Below are 21,656 nucleotides of genomic sequence, written 5' to 3'. Positions count from 1 at the left end.
TAGCCCATGGCTGTGTCCATTAACATGCACTGTCCCGACCAAATAAACCAATAATAAAATAAACAAATAAAAATGTCCTTCTTTATCTTTTTATCTTTAATGTACATATCTTTATCCGTCTAATCATGTCTTAAATCAGGTGTGTCCAAACGTTTTTCATGGGGGGCCGCATACTGAAGCGTACACAGGGTGAAGGGCCGTAGATCAGTAGTTAGTGCCACAAAACCTTTGACTAGCAGAGGTTTAAATTGTGCCCCACACCTTTATTTATGCTTAAAACCTTCATGCCAGCTCAGTCTCACAATAAAATATTAGTTGTTAGGTTAGAATTGTGTAGAATTATTACATTTCAAATAAAAAGGACCATCTCTGATGATGTGTCCCGATTCAGCAAGAAGGCAGAGGGCCACCAAAAATTGGTCTGAGGGCCGCATTTGGCCCCCGGGCCGCACTTTGGACACCCTTGTCTTAAATGCACTATTTTTCTTATTTTTTTTATTTATTTTTTTACTTTGGGGCCTCCTTGCAGTAGACCCCTCTTTGGGAACCACTAACCTAAACAATGTCTGAACCACCGTGCAACATGAAACTGAAAACGGTAAAGATTTCTGACGTTATTACAATAACCAGTAAGTACTTCCAAAGGCCGTTTCCTTAATCCTTTCTTCTTCTTATCCGCGGTGCAGACAGAGCAGGAGCTTTAGAGGAAATGGCCCCAACATGAGAGTGACTCACGCGCTCACATGGCCGTCTCACAAAAAAACGCTGAGCTTTTCTTTCCCCTCAGCCTCTTCTTTATATTCACACATAATGCAAAGTCATTTCGTCAACTATTCAGGATTAGTTTGTGGTCATGATTTAGAATGCAAGATGTTTATGTAGCATTAAGTGAAAGAAAGCGTTTGCTCTTGTTCTTAGCAGTGGGTTACGTTAGATGGATGTTGCATGAAGGATTCTGAAACTGCGCACTTCCCTCTTTGCGGTGGTCATCCTTGTGTCCAGGGAAGCAGGGCCGTGCAGAGCGGGGCGGACACGGGAGCCATGCACACCGACGCCGGCTTTGCCATGTATGCGCTGATATTAGGTAAGTACTTTACATCTTCTGCGCGATCCCGGGAAATATCACAGAGATTTGGACAAGCTTTAACGTTATACAGGCTGTGATATTACTACTAAATGTCTGACGCAATAACGGTCCATGTGTTTGCTTTCTCCTGTGCATATTGTATTTGCTCTGTATATTTTGGGGAGATTGCTTCAAAACTTTCTCTGGGATCTTTTTTTATTTTTAATTTTACAATACAATCTTTCATGCAATTATTTTAAGCATTGTTAATTCGAGTTCAAGTTCAAGTCCGATTTATTTTCTGAACTTTTGCTTCCGTTTGCAGTCAGAGCCGCTTCAATCCGCGGTCATTAAATGGTGTAATCCCGTTAGCTCACTTCCAAAAGTGCTGCCTCTGTGTTCCGCTTTCCAAAAATAGCTTCATTACAAAACGTCCTTTGTCTGATGGTCAGACAACACGGGAAATGCAAGACCTTTTTCATTATCCATTATTCCTTAGTTTATTATAGGTTTCTAAACACTTTTATAGACCAGCGGAGCAATAGTACTTTTACTTTTAAGTGTTTTTTTTGTGTTTTTTTTTAAAGAGGGGGTATTATGCTTTTTTCAATCACATAGCACCAGTCTATATCACACTACAATGATGTAAATGCAGTAAATTAAAATAACTGCCTTGTATAAAATGTCTCTCTCAAAATGGCTGTAGTGAATGTCTTGAAATAGGCCTCTGTCTCTTTAAGAACCTCTGAGCCTTTCAGACACGCCCCCTCCACACGCTGTCTGTGGCATCAGTGGGGAGGGGGTTCTGCTGAGGAGCAGTGGTTGGTTACTCGGCTGGTGACGAAAGCTCGGAGGCGTCTCCAGGAGGTGGGGGCGTTCCTAGGAGGACTCAGGCAAACCTATCCCTAAAATGGCCGCCATCAGAGTTTTGACAGATTACTCAAAAATACGTGAATGTGCCAAGGCAACACTTCAGGCATGTTTTTAATGAGGGAATGACAGAATAACATGATGTAAAGCTTGAAAAAGTCAATTTTGCATAATACCCCCCCTTTAAAGAAATGAAAAGAATGAAAGATTACGTGAAAATTCAGTGTTTTTGATGAAAGACTACTTTGTTTTTTTAAAGTGAGGGTCTGCAGAGTGTGTACATTGTAAACTGCGTAAATATGATGTGTCTGTGTCTCGGGACAATTGTCCGAATCCGAAAGCAGAATAGGCTCCACTCTTATTGTTGTCAGGTCCTGTAGTTTAAAGTGATAGTCTGGAAGTTTAATGCAATACAGATTTTTATAAAATGTCCAAAATTGAACACCTGCTCTTTCATCTTGCTGTAAAGTCAGTAATAACATATATATTATTTTTTGTAAAGTCCCTCCTTCCCGGATCAACAGCTAATCAGAGTCTGGCATCCTCCTGCGTTGACCAATGAGACGAGCTTTTCCAGTGAACCAGCCTGTCAGGTCCAATCAGGAGGGAGGGGGAGGAGCTTGATCATTTACTTTTGAAACTTCAGTTCCTGCTCCTTATTTTAAACTAAGAAAGGCTTTCTGGTTTCTGGTTGCAAACTTGCAGACTATCACTTTAAACCAGTTTGGAAATAAACTTCGCTGATAAAGTCCCGGTCAGTGCCAGGGCAGCCTCCAGTCGTTACAGATAAGTGGCTAAACTCTGGAGGTTCTTAGCTTTCAAATGAGGAATGGCCTGTTCACAGAAACGCAGCTTTGAGTAAAGACCACATTCAAAAATTTATTAGCTTTTTTTAATTTTATTTTTATCTTTCTCTAACTATTTTTTGGGGGTTATTTTGATCACATGCCCGTATACTTAAATTATATACTTTAATTAGTTTGCTTGTTTCATGTTGCACCATTGCACTGGAGAAAATCCTTTGTTTGTGTAACCTTTTTCCTACAATAGCAATAAAACTTTTGAATAAATCAGATTATTTTATTATATTTGACAGATTTGTGTCTCGAGAACTTCCTTTGGGTGTAACTGTTTTATTCTCCTCATTGCAGTGTCAGGAGCTCTGTGGAGGTCGGTGCAGGCCGGGTCCCCTGTGCCCTCAGTCCCAGCCCGGGTCTCCGCCCTGGCCGGCTCCTGCGTGGTCATCCCCTGCTCCTTCCCCCTCCCCTCCGCCCCCCTTCCTCCCCCTCCACTCGGCGGGAGGAAGGAGCGCGTGGACGTCCGGGTGCGCTTCAGGGGCGGCGGCCACCTTTTCCCCCTGCGCAGCACGGCCTTCAACAGCGAGGACCGGGACCAGGTGAGCAGGGACTTCCTGGGACGCGCCTCTCTGGAGGGGCGGACCTCCGAGGGGGACTGCTCCGTGAGGATCGGCAGGGTGAGCCGGGACGACGCGCGCACGTTTGAGATCGCTCTGAAGGGGGGAGGGGAGCTGCTGTGGGGCAAGCCGAGCACCTTCAGTCTGCAGGTCACAGGTGAGGTTCTGCCGACGGCCCTCTCGGTTTTAGACGTCGTTTTTGATTGATTTCTGATTGTGAACGTCTGACAGAACAGACACTTTCTTACTCATTCGACTCGTCTCGACACAGAAAACTCGTCTCGACAAAAACGTCTTTGTCGTGTTCTTTGATGAAAACAACTCTGGCCATAAAAGTTGGATAATGTGTCGAGAATTTACATGACTGATAGAAGCCAACCAGCCATGTAGTAATGAATCATAATAATAGGAATCATAAATCACCCTTTCAATCATTTATATTCCACCTTTTATGAATCGAAATGGTTTAAAACATGGGTTAAAATTCTCAGTCGCTACAGTGGATTTCTGTCATTTTGATTAATTAGGGAATATAGAAACTGTCAGAATTGTTCCTCTCCTTCGTTATCCAGCAGAAAAAGAGCGTGCGGGCTGAATGGCTGGAGTGAAGCTTTGGCGAGAGGATTTGCGAGTGGGTCGGAACACAGCCCCAGGGTTAATTTATTTTAGGAGACAACAGAGCTGTTAAAAGCTCTAAACAGTAGATTTTGCATAATACTTCGCTCTTTTGCATTTGCCATCCATTTTCCATCCATCCATTTTCTTCCGCTTTATCCGGGGCCGGGTCGCGGGGCAGCAGTCTCAGCAGAGATGCCCAAACTTCCTGATCCACACACACCTCCTCCAGCTGTTCTGGGGGGACCTCGAGGCGACACCAGGCCAGCTCGGAGACATAGTCCCACCAGCGTGTCCTGGGTCTTCGCTCTTTTGCCTTTGCATTTTTCCAAATGTCTTTGGGAAAAATGAATGGAGATTTTTTCCTCCAGAACCAGAGTGGGCTTCAGGACCGGAACAGGACCGACCACTGAGACCAGTTAGTTTTGAGGGGGGGTCATCCCCCACAGGTTTGCATTTCAAGTGCCTATAGAATAAAGTGGACTGGAGCAGTATGGAATTAGCCAACAGGAGGCGCTGTGGGGCTTAATGCCGATTATTGCAGAGTGAGAATTGCTTAAAGCGGGGGTATTATGCTATTTTCAATCACATAGCACCAGTCTATATCACACTACAATGATGACCAAACCTTCTGTTGGTCTGTAACTGCAGTAAATTAGAATAACTGCCTTGTATAAAATGTCTCTCTCAAAATGGCTGTAGTGAATGTCTTGAAATAGGCCTCTGTCTCTTTAAGAACCTCTGAGCCTTTCCGACACGCCCCCTCCACACACTGTCTGTGGCATCAGTGGGGAGGGGGTTCTGCTGAGGAGCAGTGGTTGGTCACTCGGCTGGTGACGAAAGCTCGGAGGCGTCTCCAGGAGGTGGGGGCGTTCCTAGGAGGACTCAGGCAAACCTATCCCTAAAATGGCTGCCATCAGAGTGTTTACAGATTACTCAAAAATACGTGAATGTGCCAAGGCAACACCTCAGGCATGTTTTTAATGAGGGAGTGACATAATAACATGATGTAAAGCTTGAAAAAGTCCATTTTGCATAATACCCCCCCTTTAATGCATTTTGATAAATTACTTATACCAATTTAAACTCTGTGCCCCTCTGTGCTACATTTTAACAAGTCATAAGGCAAAGTAGTGGATTTTACAAATGTTAAGTCTGTCTAAATGTTTCCAAACAAGAGATGAACGTATAGGATTCCCAGACCAGAAACTACTGTTTCTAATGAGTTTAGTGTAGTTTAACATTTACATTTACATTTAGCTCAACATTAAGTTGCCATTCTCTTAGAATAAGACTCTGATCACCAGAACAGGTCAGCACTTGGTTTAATATAGGGCTGTCATGATAATTAGTATCAACTTATCGTTCAATAAATCACAGCTAAACTATTTATTTTGGGCTCGATATTGATCGTCTGTTCATTTATTAGCATTTCCCCCTTATTTTTTCTTTGTTAAACTTAGATTTCTAACTGAAGCTAATTGAGTTGCATTATATTTCATGTTTATAGCAGCTTGTGTGGTGCTTTAGGATGTGATTATACACGTTTAGAACAAAAGTTTACTGTATTTTTATGTCTAGTGTTTTAGTGTCTAGTATCGGACGAGTCAATAATATCGTTTATCGCGATACTTTCCTGCCCCAATATATCGAACTTCAAATGTGTTTATCGTGGCAGGCCTAGTTAAATATGAAATGTATATATTTGCTTTTAGGTTTGTGGCATTTTTTTGGTTAGTGCATTCTCCCTCCCCCTAAACTGTTCCAACAAGCAAACTGACCCAAAGGCTGAAGTGGTCTGGGGTTGGAGCACTTTGGACCCCCCTGTGTGGGTGTGGAGCGGTTTACTTTTGGCTGTGGAAACCTGCCCGTCCCAATCCGCTCCTGTCAAAATGTGACTATTGTGTCTGCAAAGGAGGAGCTGCTGTTTTGAAAATGCAGTGTCCCGTTCAACCAAAGCTGTAAAACTGCCTAATGTTGTTATTACTTTGTTCAGAACATGAAGGTCATTTTTACCGCCCCTCCCGTGTCCTAACAGATCAGCCAGCCGCCCCCGTCATCAGTGGGATCTCGGCGTTCACAGAGGGACAGCTGGTGACTCTGAACTGCTCGGTGAACTACTCATGCCCGTCCAAACCCCCCTCCCTTGTCTGGACCTGGGACAGGGGGGCGCAGCTGAACAGCAGCGAGCCCGGGGGACCGCTCACCCTGCTCCCCCAGCCCCACCGGCCCGTCCTGGTGTCCGCGCTGTCGTTCACCGCCACGCACAAGGTCCAGCCGCGGGTCCGCTGCGAGGCCCAGTATCCGGGGGGGAAGGTCTTGGCAGCGCTCAAGGATCTGCATGTGACGTGTAAGCGCTTTCCGAATCGCAATCACCCCCCAGCTCTGTCAGATGTGATTATGACCCAGTTTAGTGCACATATTCCATGTTCCATATCATCGACAAGGGTTGTTTTTGTCGTCACCTGTGCTGGGTACGGGCATAAGTTTTCATATGGACCATAGGGGCACGTGCACTGTATAAAAGTGTATTGTGATAGGTTGAAATTACTCAAATCAATAAGTGCAGTCTATGGTGCTCAAATAGTGCTCAAGACAGAGCGAGTCCAAACAAGACTTAAAAATAGTGCTCAAGACAGAGCGAGTCAAAACAAGACTTAAAAATAGTGCTCAAGACAGAGCGAGTCCTAAAAATAGTGCTCAAGACAGAGTGAAATAGTGCTCAAGGCAGAGCGAGTCCAAACAAGACTTAAAAATAGTGCTCAAGACAGAGTGAAATAGTGCTCAAGGCAGAGCGAGTCCAAACAAGACTTAAAAATAGTGCTCAAGGCAGAGCGAGTCCAAACAAGACTTAAAAATAGTGCTCAAGACAGAGTGAAATAGTGCTCAAGGCAGAGCGAGTCCAAACAAGACTTAAAAATAGTGCTCAAGACAGAGCGAGTCCAAACAAGACTTAAAAATAGTGCTCAAGACAGAGTGAAATAGTGCTCAAGACAGAGCGAATCTAAACAAGACTTAAAAATGCATATAACTGAAAGTATTTTATCTATACTCTTGCCTCTTACTTTAATTGATTAATTCTATGTTGATGTTTTTATTGATTGTATTTGTTTTCTTATATTTCTGCAACTGTGAAGCACTTTGAATTGAATTGAATTGTATGAATTGCGCTCTACAAAAAAACTTGCCTTGCCTTGCCTATGGGAGTCATACATGTAAAGTATTGAACGTTTATGATGCAAAACTCAATAACAACATGATTAAAAAAAACACACAAAAAAACACTCAAATTAAGAAAGTTTGCAAATGTGCATTTTCCCCATTACAGCTTTACCCAAATCTAAAATTCCTCTTGACTGGAGCTTGCATCCTAATCTAAACTTTTCCCTTGCATTTTTTTGTAATTTTTTTGTAACTTCAAGTAAAAAAAGCAACAACAAAAAAATCTGCTAGTGGAATAAATTAGATAATACATCACCATTTGCTTTTTCATTTTACTTTTTCTGTTATTTTCAGTGCCGTGAGATGTTTTTTTAAATATTTTTTTATTTAAAGGGGCTAGATGGAAGTTGGCCATTTTATGCTCACTACTGCCATCTCAGGTCATAGGTGTAACTGCAGCACTTCGGACAGCTTTTTGAGTGACAGTGCAGAATTTTAGAGGCAGTTGTGGTGAACAGGTCTGGGCTCATTAGGACATTGGAACATGTAGAGGGAGGAAAATACTTCATTTTTATATTTTTAGACACTGTATAGTCCCTTTAAGTGCCTATAACTTGCCCCACTTGCAGATCTCTTTGACTTACTCAAATCAAGGGCGAATGTGCTCATTTCAAGTATATTTGACCAAGTTTATTTGAGGAGCAAAATTCGTACATAAGGAAATTTAAAGTGCTTCACAGTTACATAAAATTACGAGAAGGCCCATGAGATCAATCCATAAAATTAACTCATTACATTAAAAGCGAAGAGTGCAGATAAAATACTTTGAGTCGTCATATACGCAGCTCAGCCTGGATTTGAAGATTGTCAGAGTTAAAGCCTGTTTCAAATCTTCATGAAGACTGTAAAGCTGAAATGCTGCCCCGTGTTTAGTCCTGACTCTAGGACCAGCATGAGGCCACTCCCCGTCACTCACGCCAATTTTTCAGGATGACCAAATATTCTCTGCGGTCTCACCTAGACATCCTTCTCATTATGTCAATTTGAACGTGACTTTAATTTGGTTGTGATGCATTCAAATCACGTTTATTGAAGCAAGTTCTGGATCCAAGTTCTCCAGTTCGGCTTTACCTAAATCTTAAAGCGTCATGACCGGAGCTTGCAGCCTTTAGGCCAGAGTATCGCCTCATTTGAAAGCTAAGATGGTGACTTTTCTGTCACATTTTTGTTGTGTTTTCGTCTTGTTTTTGTAATTATTCAGTCGTGTTTTTGTCTTGTTTTTGTAATTATTCAGTCGTGTTTTTGTCTTGTTTTTGTAATTTTTCAGTCGTGTTTTTGCCTTGTTTTTGTAATTTTTCAGTCGTGTTTTTGTCTTGTTTTTGTAATTTTTCAGTCGTGTCTTTGTTTTGTTTTTGTAATTTTTCCGTCGTGTTTTTGTCTTGTTTTTGTAATTTTTCAGTCGTGTTTTTGTCTTGTTTTTGTAATTTTTCCGTCGTGTTTTTGTCTTGTTTTTGTAATTTTTCAGTCGTGTTTTTTGTAATTTTTCCGTCGTGTTTTTGTCTTGTTTTTGTCTTGTTTTTGTAATTTTTCAGTCGTGTTTTTGTCTTGTTTTTGTAATTTTTCCGTCGTGTTTTTGTCTTGTTTTTGTAATTTTTCAGTCGTGTTTTTGTCTTGTTTTTGTAATTTTTCCGTCGTGTTTTTGTCTTGTTTTTGTAATTTTTCCGTCGTGGTTTTGTCTTGTTTTTGTAATTTTTCCGTCGTGGTTTTGTCTTGTTTTTGTAATTTTTCAGTCGTGTTTTGTCTTGTTTTTGTAATTTTTCAGTCGTGTTTTTGTCTTGTTTTTATAATTTTTCAGTCGTGTTTTTGTCTTGTTTTTGTAATTTTTCCGTCGTGTTTTTGTCTTGTTTTTGTAATTTTTCCGTCGTGTTTTTGTCTTGTTTTTGTAATTTTTCCGTCGTGTTTTTGTCTTGTTTTTGTAATTTTTCCGTCGTGTTTTTGTCTTGTTTTTGTAATTTTTCAGTCGTGGTTTTGTCTTGTTTTTGTAATTTTTCCGTCGTGTTTTTGTCTTGTTTTTGTAATTTTTCAGTCGTGTTTTTGTCTTGTTTTTGTAATTTTTGTTGATTTGTAGACTTTTTTTTTTCTTTTCTCCTACAGATTGTATTTCTGTCCTCTCTCTGTCTTCTAAATGGCCCACTCTCTCCTCTCTCCCCTCCCAGTCTCCCCCAAAGACGTGAAGGTGCAGGTGCAGACACTGTGGGTGCGCGAGGGGGGCAGTGCCCTGGTGTCCTGCTCCTGCAAGGCCGACCCCCCCGCCTCCGAGTACCGCTGGTCCTACGTCCAGCACGGCCACCCCCCCGTCCACCTGCACCAGAGGACCCACACGGTCCGCCTCCACAACGTCACCCGGGACACCAGGGTGCACTGCTCCGCTCTCAACCTGATTGGACGAGGAGAGTCCCCGCCCCTGCTGCTCAACGTACAATGTAATGTGCCGCTCATAACACAGCCTGTGGGTTCTCGTGATGGGGGAAACAAATGACTTTCCAAATTGCTTGATCCAAGACCGTGTCGACACTGGGCCACTTGAAGCAAAACACGGTGCAAATATGTTTGTTTAGGCCCCAGTAATTGTTCATGTCGCCGACTGGACTGGGTTGAGGATGTTTCGCTTCTGTCTTGAGTAGCTTCTTCTTGCTCATGTAGTCAAAGGTAAGACAGGTTAACTTCTTACCAACGGCTTTAACCAAGTGCATTTTCTCCGGTTTAGCTTTGCCCAACTCTTAAAGCCTCTGGACTTGAGTCTTTAGGCCCGTGTAATGCCTCATTTGAAAGCTAAGACCGACAAATCTGATCTAAACGGATCTTTGTCCTCACATGGTTGCTGTGCCTTCCTAACTTTTCGTAACCCCATTGCTTTACTGTGGCTTTTTGTCGCATTGCTTTTTTTTTGGTTGCTTTTTTGTGGCTTTATTTTGTGGCGATTTTTGTGCAAGTCCCATTCATTCGTTTTTGTTGCGACAGCGACTAAACGGCTGTTTTTGTCGCCGTTTAGTCGCTTTTTTCAAGAAGTTTTTCAATTCGGGCAATAGCAAACTGGAGAAAATGTGCTTGGTTCAGGTGGGGGTTAAAGGAATAGGCCACCATTTTTACATACTGAGATATGTTCTTACCTTAGCTTTGACGAGTTCTTTAGGACCTGTCTGATCTTCACCCGTGCCTTCAGTCACGTAAACACAGCGCAGACGGCGTTAGCATTTAGCCTCTCCCTCTCTCCTCTATAGCTCCAAAACTGGTCAAGATAGAAGCTACCAAGCTCATCCACGTTTTCCCTATTTAAATATGGTTACGTGAAGTGTTCCACTACAAAGTATAATTGCACAAAATTAAACAATATGGATTTTCTAAGCCGATAAAAGGGGGAACTATATTGTAGTGGAACACTTCACGTAACCATATTTAAATAGGGAAAACGTGGAAGAGCTTGGTAGCTTCTATCTTGACCTGTTTTGGAGCTATAGAGGAGAGAGGGAGAGGCTAAATGCTAACGCCGTCTGCGCTGTGTTTACGTGACTGAAGGCACGGGGGAAGATCAGACAGGTCCTAAAGAACTCGTCAAAGCTAAGGTAAGAACATATCTCAGTATGTAAAAATGGCGGCCTATTCCTTTAAAGCAGTGGTTCTCAACCTTTTGGAGCCGCGACCCCCATTATAACAGGTAAAGGAGTTCGTGACCCCCCGCCCGGGTTTTACCGTGAAAAATAAGAACATTAGCCTTCATAATTCTTAAAAAACAAAGAAAAAAACAAATGGCTGAAATAAAATTCATCAAACTATGATCAAATAATGGTACTCTGGTAAAGTAGCAAACACATGCTACAATAAAACATTTGATTATATGCTAATGAAAATATGTATATTTTATCTAAATGATCTGGCGACCCCCCAAATTTGTCTCGCGACCCCCAGGTTGAGAACCACTGCTTTAAAGGAATAGGCCGCCATTTTGGCATACAGAGATATGTTCTAACCTTAGCTTAGATGAGTTGATATGTAGCTGTCTGGTCTTTGTGTGTGCGCTCAGTCACGTAAACAGGCTACAATCCGGTGTGGCTTGTTTACATGCATGAGACCCATGGATGTTCATTAACATGCACTGGCTCCCGACCAGATAGACCAAAACAATATGTCAATCCAGCTTGTTAACATTAGGCAAACACAGAGCTATGTTGAAATAAACGAACAAACAATTTTGAATACACATTCTCACTTTTAAATATGTGTTTTAGTTTTGGCTTGTGAATCAGCAGGTGAATAGTAAACCACAGTAAGCGAAAGAGCGAGAAAACAAGCCATCAACCCCGTCCAGTTAACGATATTCAGTTCTCTACAACAATTTCAAGGCAGAATCAACAGAGAGCGCACAATGACTCTGGACTGGAGACATGAAAACAAATGACACTATTATGCTGTATTGTAGGGCTGAGATTACTGTTCATTTTAAACAAGGAGACAGACTTTTTCTAAATTCAAACGTCACACTCGGGTTAGAAAAAGTAACAAACCCATGCATTATTTCACTGTGTCATCACATTTGAAATGAGAGAAACTTTGGAGTCGAGTGGAGCGATTTACACTCTATTAACTTTATGTTGCCTCAAAGACTAGATTGAACACTATTAAACGCTCAGCTGCACACCAGGCACAGCAGCGCTACTATAAAAAGTTGGTTTTACTGAGTGTGACCAAATTACTGTACCATGACTGTTTCTACCTGTGGGCCAAAAGCACGACACCGCTGCAAAGAAACTCCAGAGCAGACCATATTTTAGAGTGGAAGCACTGTACTGTATGCTCTCACAGTACTCCAATGAATTTGTAAACATTTTTGTTAAAGAGGGGGTATTATGCTTTTTTCAATCACATAGCACCAGTCTATATCACACTACAATGATGACCAAACCTTCTGTTGGTCTGTAAATGCAGTAAATTAGAATAACTGCCTTGTATAAAATTGCTCTCTCAAAATGGCTGTAGTGAATGTCTTGAAATTAGGCCTCTGTCTCTTTAAGAACCTCTGATCCTTTCAGACACGCCCCCTGACGAAAGCTCGGAGGCGTCTCCAGGAGGTGGGGGCGTTCCTAGGAGGACTCAGGCAAACCTGTCCCTAAAATGGCCGCCATCAGAGTTTTTACAGATTACTCAAAAATACGTGAATGTGCCAAGGCAACACTTCAGGCATGTTTTTAATGAGGGAATGACATAATAACATGATGTAAAGCTTCAAAAAGTCGATTTTGAAAAACACCACCCCTTTAAATTACTACTTTTTATTACTTAAAGGCTAATCTTTCATGAAAGAAAATACCAAATACTTGAAAATATAGCGTAACGTTTCGGCAGAATCCATTATTTTGGAACGCTTTAAAATACTGACATAGAAATAAAAAGGAGAAGTACAGTTAGCAAGTAGGTTAGTCCAGGAGACTTTTCAGAGTCTGTTAGCCAGCTCAATTATAGCATCGCAAATCATGAACGATCCAGATGTTTTCAGCTCTTGTCAACCCCTCAACCACATTTAGGTGACGTGAAAGTCTAGCTAGAAATCATTAATGAATGTACAGACCCTTTGAGATTCTACTGAGTATATAAAATGTTCTCTGAGCTAAATGCTAACTCAAATTAGCATCAAGCCTAAAAGATTTAAGTTTTTTGTGGGGTCGACTGCCCTGATCCTCCCCACACCCCCTTCGTCAGATGAGTTCATCACTGTAAGCTCTGATCAGGATGTGCACAGCTCCGACACAAAGGAGAACTTACTCAGAGGAGCATTTTGAGATCATGACAGTCGTGAAAAAGGACAGACTCCTCGTTCCAACACCTCAGAACAGCTTCAGACGATACACAACCTCAGGCGCAAGACGGACAATACTTTATTTATCTCCCCCTGGTGTCTCTGGCCAGAAAACCACAATTGCAACTTCTTTGCCTCCAGGTCGGAGTCACCAATACACACTAATGGAATCACGAAGAAGAAGCTATCAGGCTAATGGGCAGAGCTAACTGTGGGCTAGCACCAATTAAGCAGTATTTACAGCCAAGTTTGAGTGAAAAAAATGATCTCCATAGTGTAATTGGATGTACAATATCCGTCTCTCCCTTTGTCTTTTCTGTCAGTGCAGTATTTATTCTCACAGACGATTAATGAGTAAAAAACGCAACATTCTACGACACCTGCAGTGGCGCTCATGGCCTCTAGGGGCATGAGTTACTTAGTACTGCTTTAATTAACTATTGACTAAATATTATTGCCTTTTTCATGGGCTTTTCTAACCATTGAAGTCGCTTTGGTAGGGATACCAAGTCGCATGAGTAGCATTTTTGTTAGATATGTAGAGGCTGTGAAAGTATTGTGAGCCAATACAGGAAACTATATATTTCACTTTTACAGCCACGTCTTGTACTTGAGAGAAGTTGAAGTACCGCTACAGATTTGAAGCGATAATGTCACTCGTACTGTTCTGGAGAGAGAGAGAGTCCACAGTCATCTTTGTGTTTCGTGTCCGGATAGATACAGGCGCGGTCCGGTCAGATAAGGCGACGCCAGCTCCTCGTTTACCCAGCGGCCCAAACAAGACACCGCCATCTGCCTCCCCGGCTCATAACCACAATCCAGTTTGCAGATTAGACCCATTTAATCAGAGAGCCACACGAAACTCAAAGTGTTGGTGTGCACTTCTGTTGCCCTTCTTCCTGTCTTTGCCTTTGGAATAGTATGCTGTCACACTGTCATGTTGAAAGTATAACGTCCTCTCATTTGTGGACATAATGAGGATTGGGAAGGTTCTTGAAAGAGCTGTTCTTATGCTTTTCTGCAGGTATTCAGTCATTATTTCCAACATGATTAAAACTATACAGTGTTGCTTATCCAAAACTCTACAAACCAGAAAGTTCTAAAAGCATTTCACCGTACTTTTGGCAAGCCCTTAAATCAGTTGTGCCAAAATGAAGGCCTTAAATGTCGTCAAAAAGCATCAAATTGCTTTTCCAACTGGCATTAACCGCCCCCACATGAACCGAGCACAGTTTCTCAATGTTTGGCTTTACAAAAAAACAAATACGCAGTGGAGAAAGAAAGCGTTGTGAGTGACAACAACACAGCAACAAAGCGATCCATTTAGATCAGTTTTGTAGGTCTTAGCTTTCAAATGGGGCGTTTACACTGACCTGTAGGCTGTAAGCTTTTAGATTTGGGTAGAGCTGAACAGGGGGAAATGCACTCCGTTCACGTGGGGGTTAAGAGATTAAATCAGCATCTTATTTCTGAATATTATGTTCAATCAATTTTACAAAGCTCATGGTTTAAGACACATTCATCGGCAGGTTTGGTTGAACTTGAACCCCATTTTTCAAGATATAAAATAATATATTTTTTCCCCCCCGTATAGATATATTACACAGGGGATAAATAGGAGCCATTCTGCACCATTAATGGGCTTGTGTCGTGTGTGAAAGGGGTGCCATGCTCCTCCTACAGAGCATCGTCCTATAAAAGGCGGGAAACTGAGTGGTAACAAGCCTCCGCAGTGATAGTCAGGGGGAAAAATTAAAAACGTGCACACCATAGCTAAAAAATCAAGGGCGTGTCAATCGTATCCAATGACGTATGACGTACCCGCTGTAAACTTTCGAGCTAAACTGCTTAGAACACGGCCTGAAGCTTGATTGAAAGATGGCGTCGCATCTGCTGCTGTCTTGTTGGATCTGTAAATAAACTTTTTTTTAATCGTTTTTTATCCGTAAACAAACTACAAGCTCCCGTGTGTCCAATAGCGCGTCATCGTCTTGCCGTCCAACCTCGTACTGTGATTGGTCCACCAAATCCATGCGAAAATCTCGGCCAGACTGAGATGGGTATTCCCTGGCTAGTTTTAGATACCACCCCCTTACGGCCCTTAGCCACTAGGGCAGGGGTGGCTAACTAGTCAGAGACCAAGAGCCGAAATTTGCAACCTTGATCCTGTGAAGAGCCACAAATGCATCGACCATTTGCGAGATCCAGGGGTGGTACTTTATTGTGATTAAATATAATGTGACTGTTGGCTTTACTCCTAACCAAGATTGAAATAAATATATATTAAATAAACTGACATTTTGTTCTGTTCTGACTGGGACAGAATTCGATTTTTTTTTTTTTTTGTGCTGGGGTGTGTTTGTATGGGGGGCCCTGCCCACTGAGCCCCCTCCTCTGATTCGCCCCTGGCCCATGCGCTCAGTGCCTGCAGCTCGGTCCTGACTGGACTGCGCAGAGAGAAGGCGCTCTTGCCTGCACAGTGCACAAAGTTCATAAACTTTAATCAGGAGCCTCTGGAGGACGTCTGAGGTTCTGTTTTAAGTTGTATTTGTTACAGTTTCAGTCACATGTGAAAGAAAAGTCAATGACTTTGCGTATTTCCGCGATACACATCATATGCTTCGTTTTCCATTTCCTAATTTTGATCTTTTTCTGTGAATATGAGGCCAAATTTCATCAAATAAAGAGTAGGCTGATCAGAAACCTGAAAAGCACAGAAGCTGATCCCAGAGCCACGATCTGCCTGACTGTTGTTTAACCCACATCCTGCTTTGAGTGAGGCAGGCACCTTTTCACGCCTCCTCGAAGGCTCTCATTCATGTGTAGAGATGGAAACAGGGTCTGTAGGACTATGGTTGGATTTTTGGTCAAGATTCGTAAAGACTGTTTTACAGTTTATGGGAAATATGTACCAATAGCATTGTATCATCCAGTCATGCAAAGAGCCGCACTCTGATTGGCCAAGAGCCGCATGTGTTCGCCACCCCTGATCTATACAATGCATTTGGCTTGACTTGAGAATAAAAATGTCTGCGTGGAGACTGGACAACTTATTTCTACATGGAATAGTGTGCATTGTTGAGACAAGTTGTTTAAGATTTGCTGGTGAAAACCCTTGAATGAGTGGCTGATGCATTATTCTTTTTTCAAACCATTGCTAGTTCACTGACAGTTCACAACACATTTCTCTGACAACCTGCCTCTGAATGTGCTAGAGAAACATAAAAGCCAGAGTCGTAACAGGGCTGGGGACTTGCAGGAGGGAGCGAAGCCTCGACAAATGAATTTCAAAACTCCTGCCCTCCACCGCCTCACCTTCTCGCTTCTAAAATTGCGCCTGTCTCTCCCAGATAAGCCGACCATCCTGGAGCGCTCGTCCTCGTGCACTTGGGACGGCGCGGAGGTCCTGTGTCACTGCGTGGTCCAATCCAAGCCGGGACCGTCCGTTACCTGGAGCGTGAATGGCAGCGTTCCACCCGAGGATTACAACGAGACGGTTGCGAGCCAAGCGCACGGGCTGAGGGCCACACTGAGGGGTCGCATGGACGCCCCTCTGCCGGTGGCCTGCTTCGCCGTCAACGCGCTGGGGAACGACTCTGCGCTGTTGCTGCCGGGAGGAGAAGGTGTGTGAGAGAAAAGAGTTGAAGATAATCATTTTTCCATTAAGTTGAAACTTTATGGTGACTTTTGATAGTCACTCCACATGTCAAGCTTTTGCAATTACTTATTTCAAAATGTCTATAACATTTACGAAGATTCTCCAAGTCAGGTGTTTTTCTAAGCACCTAAATTGTGATCACCTTTATGTCTCTCATCATGAATATCTTTAGATCCTATAACATAGCTGAGGTGGGCAGCGTCCGAGATCAGGTCAGTTCTTATACAGTTTGGAGGTTAAGTAGTAACAAGTAAAAAAAAAAAAAAAAAAAAAAGTGTCCCCCCCAGTTTTACCCTCTTAACTTCCGCCTGAACCGAGAGGATCTTTTTCCTCACGTCATCAGATCATTTTTTTGTTGGGTATTCACACATTTTTGTCATTTTTTCATCCATTTTTTATCACATTTTTGTCACATTTTTTGTCACATTGAAGTCATTTTTTGTTATTTTCATTACATTTTTTTTTTCATCAATTCTTTATCAATTTTTTTTAAAATCTTTTTTCATCCATTTTTTATCACATTTTTGTCACATTTTTTATCACATTTTTGTCACATTTTTTATCACATTTTTGTCACATTTTTTGTCACATTGAAGTTATTTTTTTGTTATTTTTCATTACTTTTTTTTTTCCATCAATTTTTCATCCAATTTTTGTAATTTTTTTTTAGACAATTTTTTATCACATTTTTGTCACATTTTTTGTACATTTTTTTTCATTTTTATTTTATTTTTCACTACATTTCTTTTTTTTTTTTTTTTTCATCAATTTTTTATCAAATTTTTGTCATTTTTTGTTGCATTTTGTCACATTTTTGTAATTTTTTCGTCAATTTTATGTCCATTTCTTGTGTTATTTTTGTCACATTTTTGCCAATTTTTCATCAATTTTTCGTCACTTTTTTGTCAGTGTTTTCTCACTTTTTTGTCACATTTCCATCATTGTTTTCGTCTCAGTTTTGTTGCTATTTTCACAGCTTTTTTCCAGAAGCTTTTGGACTGGGGTAAAGCCAAACTGGAGAAAATGTGCTCGGTTCAGATGGGAGTTAAGGGGTTAAAGGGCTTTTGACACCCATGCTTATAACAATGTACAGCTGTGTAAATGTTTTATAAATGACAAGTGAAGTACTTAGTCATTTATTGCAAATTACTTAATAGTTAGTGTGCATAGTTACAGGAGTTATAGGGCTACTAAATCCGAGAGTTTATTACAAAATGCACCTAAACAGTTGAATAATGAAGAAAACAGGTGTTCCTTTATGCGCTCTGATAGGGCGCCGCTGAGATGTCTGTCAGAGCCTGCAGTGTGGAGTCATTTCCAAGCAGGAAGCACTTATTTGCGCTGTCTGTTCAATGAGGCAGGCAAATATGAGTTACAGAATTGTAATTTAGATTAGGCCTGAGCTTTGTCTTTACTGGAGCTTCAGTTGAGAAGAGGTATTAGCTTAAGCTTTTCATTCCACCTCTAAATATATACCGGTCGTCTCAGGACAACCTTCAAATCATTGTCTGAGCACAAATTGTTTACAGTCCACAGTGAGACAGCAGTAAAAGTTACTGAAACATGCATGAGTGAAACAAAATCAAAATCAAGCTCCAGTTAAAGTAGAATTGATTGTAATTAACTTTATTTTGAATGTTCACATCAACAACAACAACAAAAAATGCTTTACCGTAAAAGGGCTGCGACAGCTGGATATCAGCTCGTCTCTGTTTACACTTTATACAGTAGATTCGGCTGCACTGCTGAGAAGACGGCTGTAAACATTGACACTCGTAGAAATGACATGTCACATCTCAAGGAGATTTCCATTAAATAAAAGGATGATATAAAGTTGATGCCTGCCGAAAAATGCATCCCCTGACCATTTAATAACCCGTTCCCCCTCTGGGTGAAAGCACAAGGAGAATTATTATGGCAGCAGACAGGAATCTCGGCTCATTTCTTGTTCTGGGGATAAAATATTACAAGCCTGTGATCAGACGCAGAGGAAAATAGTCGGTTTTTCCCCCTTGCAAATCAAAACATCGGGAGCTATTTTATTTTGTATGTCTTGGGTCTATTAGGCTCTGTACTGTGGGTTTGTATCATGCTCTTTAGGAATTCTTTAATCAGTAAATTAATAAATAATCAGGCTCATTAAACATGCTCAGCATTAGGCCTAATTCATGATTCCTCTGCTGATTCTCTGCTTTGAATGCAGTGTGTGAGTGTGTCAGTGAGTGAGTGGTTGGTTGGAGGAGCCGATGGCGCAGATTGGCAGCCTCGCTTCCGTCAGTCTACCTCAGGGCAGCTGTGGCTACAATAGTCGCTTACCACCACCGAGTATGGAGTGAATGAATAATGTGATGTAAAGTGTCTTTGAGTGTACAGAAAGCACTACATAATTATTAATATTATGTTATTGATGGCAGCTGACTGAACCATGTATATGTTTCTCTCACGATATACACTCACATTGTAGGCTGCTTACATTTTATCTATTGACAATGTGAATGGGACAGAATAAAAACTGTAGCTATAATTACAGTATGTTAATTGCAGTATTTCAGTGTCATAAAGGTAAAAAAAGAAAAAAAAAACCTCATGGATGTTATTGTGTCTCAAGGCTCTTTAATCTCAGACGCCTGTGATAATTAGTTTTCATGTTAAGCCCAGTTAAGGAAAAAAAACTACTGAAAAAGGATGTTCCACTTTATTAAGCAGACCACCATTTTCAAGCAATATGGGAAAGAAAAGGGATCTCTCTGCTGATGAAAAGCGTGAAATAGTTGAATGCCTTGGTCTAGGTATGAAAACCTTCGATATTTCATGAACGATTAAGCGTTATCATTGTACTGATAGGAGATTTGTGGATGATTCAGACACACACAGGTTTGTGCAGATAAAGGCACAAAAAGGACGGTTTCTGCCAGACAAATACGTCAGATTAAGAGAACAGATGCTACAAAGCAGCATACAGGTATTTGAAGCTGCTGGTGCCTCTGGAGTCTCCCGAACATCAAGGTGTTGGACCCTCCAGAGGCTGCAGTTGTGCATAAAACTTCTATCCGGCCTCCCCTAAACTGTTAATTGAAGCTGAAGCAGAAACGGCTGCAGTGGCTCAGAAATACATGAGAGGACTCATTTTCAAACATCTTCATCCTTAATTTAGATGCCGTCAAACTGTGCTGAACTGAGACTCGAAGGTGGAAGTCAATTAATGATCATTTGTGGTGACCCGTGTTGAAGTGGATTAATCATTAATATTGTTACATTTTTTTCCCCACTTACAGTGAACTCACCTCTGCTGTGGCTCATCGCTCCAGCTGTGGCCATCTGCCTCACGATCCTCATCTTTTCCGTCGCCCTTTACTGCATCAGAAACAGGGCTAAAAAGTAGGAGAAGTGACTGCTTCATATATCATTAGTAAAAGCCCCCATCATGCTGTGTACTAAATATACATCTTCTTTTATTAGGCGAACCCTGCGCCGCCATCTCGCTGCATATCCTGAAAACCTGGGCATCTATCAAGACCGGATGCCTCTCTATATTAACTGCACCGAAGTGACTCATATTTACACAAATGGAAGCTACCAACTTGTATACCAGAACTGTACGCCTTGCTTTGTTCGGACCAAACAGGTATGTGACCGTTGTGTATGTACCATTTCACATTTCATACAAATTAACCTTGTAACCCCTGCCTTAACCGAGCACGTTTTCTCCAGTTTTACCCAAATCTAAAAGCTTCTCGACTGGAGCTTACAGCTTACAGGCCAGAGCAACGCCTCATTTGAAAGCTAGGACTGACAAAACTGATCAAAACCCCTTCCTTATTTTTGTTATCACGTGTTAGTCATTTTTGTTGGGTTTTTAAATCACATTTTTGTCTCGTTTTCGTTCTTTTTATTGCCACATTTTTGGTGTGTTTTTGTCATGTTCTCACTGCTTTTTTGTTACCTTTTGGTCTGTAACTGCGATAAAGCCACAAAAAAGCAACAAAAACATGATGAAAACACAAACAAGAAGGACGAAACCGTGACAATCATAACGAGAAAGAAGCTTAAATGCTCAACTGGAGAAAATGCGTTCGGTGAAGGTGGGGGTTAAGGAGTTAAAGGTTCAGTAACGTTTCATCACAAATGTGCAGACTCGTCCGATGGGCAGAAGAGGAGGAGAGAGGAGGCGGGTGGCCGAGCGCGGTGCCAGAGAGAGGGATGGAGAAAGCAGACCGACAAGAGTCCAGACGAGCGCAGTGGCCGATGCTGACACCGCCATATATGTGGAGATCCTCTGAACCATTCGCCTTCATTTATACACAGACTTTTGCAATGACACGAAGGATAGTAGTAGAGGTTTTCAAATATCGTAAACTCGACTGGGTTGATTGAGTTGAGGTCAATTCGGTTCGATCTTGAGATTCTTCTCGCTCTTGTTGTCCCCGGAGAAAAGTTTAATATACAAACTAGAGGCCTGTTAAAGAGGAAAAGCCGTAAAAACACACACATTTCTTGTCTACTCTCAAACAGATCAACTTCTTAAAGGTGCATTATGCAACTTTTTATGTTAGGATGAAAAATGCTCTAGGAAGGTTTTCTCTGCTGACGGAGCCTCTCACCAGAAAACCTACAAAACAAGTGATCCTGGAGCGTTGTAGAGACCACTGTGATCAAAAGTAAAAGCGCCATGCTGACCACTCATACAGCCGCTGGGTCACTACAAGGTCAAATATACACAAATATCAACTTTTTTCTTGTCCAGGCAATGATATTTGAAAATCTCTGTTATTATGGAAAGTTCCTGGACTACTGAGAGCCTACGTAAAAACAAAAAAAGACAGCAAGGATAGTTCATGCTTTTTTTGTATTTCATATTACTTTTGTGTGTAATATTAACAATCTTTTGAAAGGCGCGTAAAATAAAATAATGTTACACTTTTGCTGTAGTAATTTGAGGTGTAATTGTGGTGTGTGGCATTGGTATTTGTATTATTACTTGAATAATACTTTGAGTACGTTTCTATACACATTTCGCCTC

The 21,656-nt window shown here is 41.5% G+C and overlaps 1 protein-coding gene across 1 annotated transcript; it reads left to right on the top strand.

Annotated features, from left to right (window-relative positions):
• The first annotated feature begins 930 nt into the window (after positions 1-930).
• On the top strand, positions 931-21,117 carry LOC306967028 (sialic acid-binding Ig-like lectin 5). The gene is made up of 8 exons (XM_079561914.1): positions 931-1,084; positions 3,088-3,507; positions 6,004-6,315; positions 9,344-9,610; positions 16,329-16,601; positions 19,912-20,014; positions 20,096-20,261; positions 20,770-21,117. The coding sequence occupies exons 1-8, from the start codon at positions 946-948 to the stop codon at positions 20,914-20,916; spliced, it is 1,827 nt and encodes a 608-aa protein (XP_079418040.1). The 5' UTR covers positions 931-945; the 3' UTR covers positions 20,917-21,117.
• Positions 21,118-21,656: the final 539 nt, after the last annotated feature.

Source organism: Gobius niger (genome assembly GCF_951799975.1).
Source record: "Gobius niger genome assembly, chromosome: 8".
NCBI classification, from domain to species: domain Eukaryota; kingdom Metazoa; phylum Chordata; class Actinopteri; order Gobiiformes; family Gobiidae; genus Gobius; species Gobius niger.
Note: the sequence above shows the minus strand (reverse complement) of the source record. Positions and strands in the feature narration are given on the sequence as shown.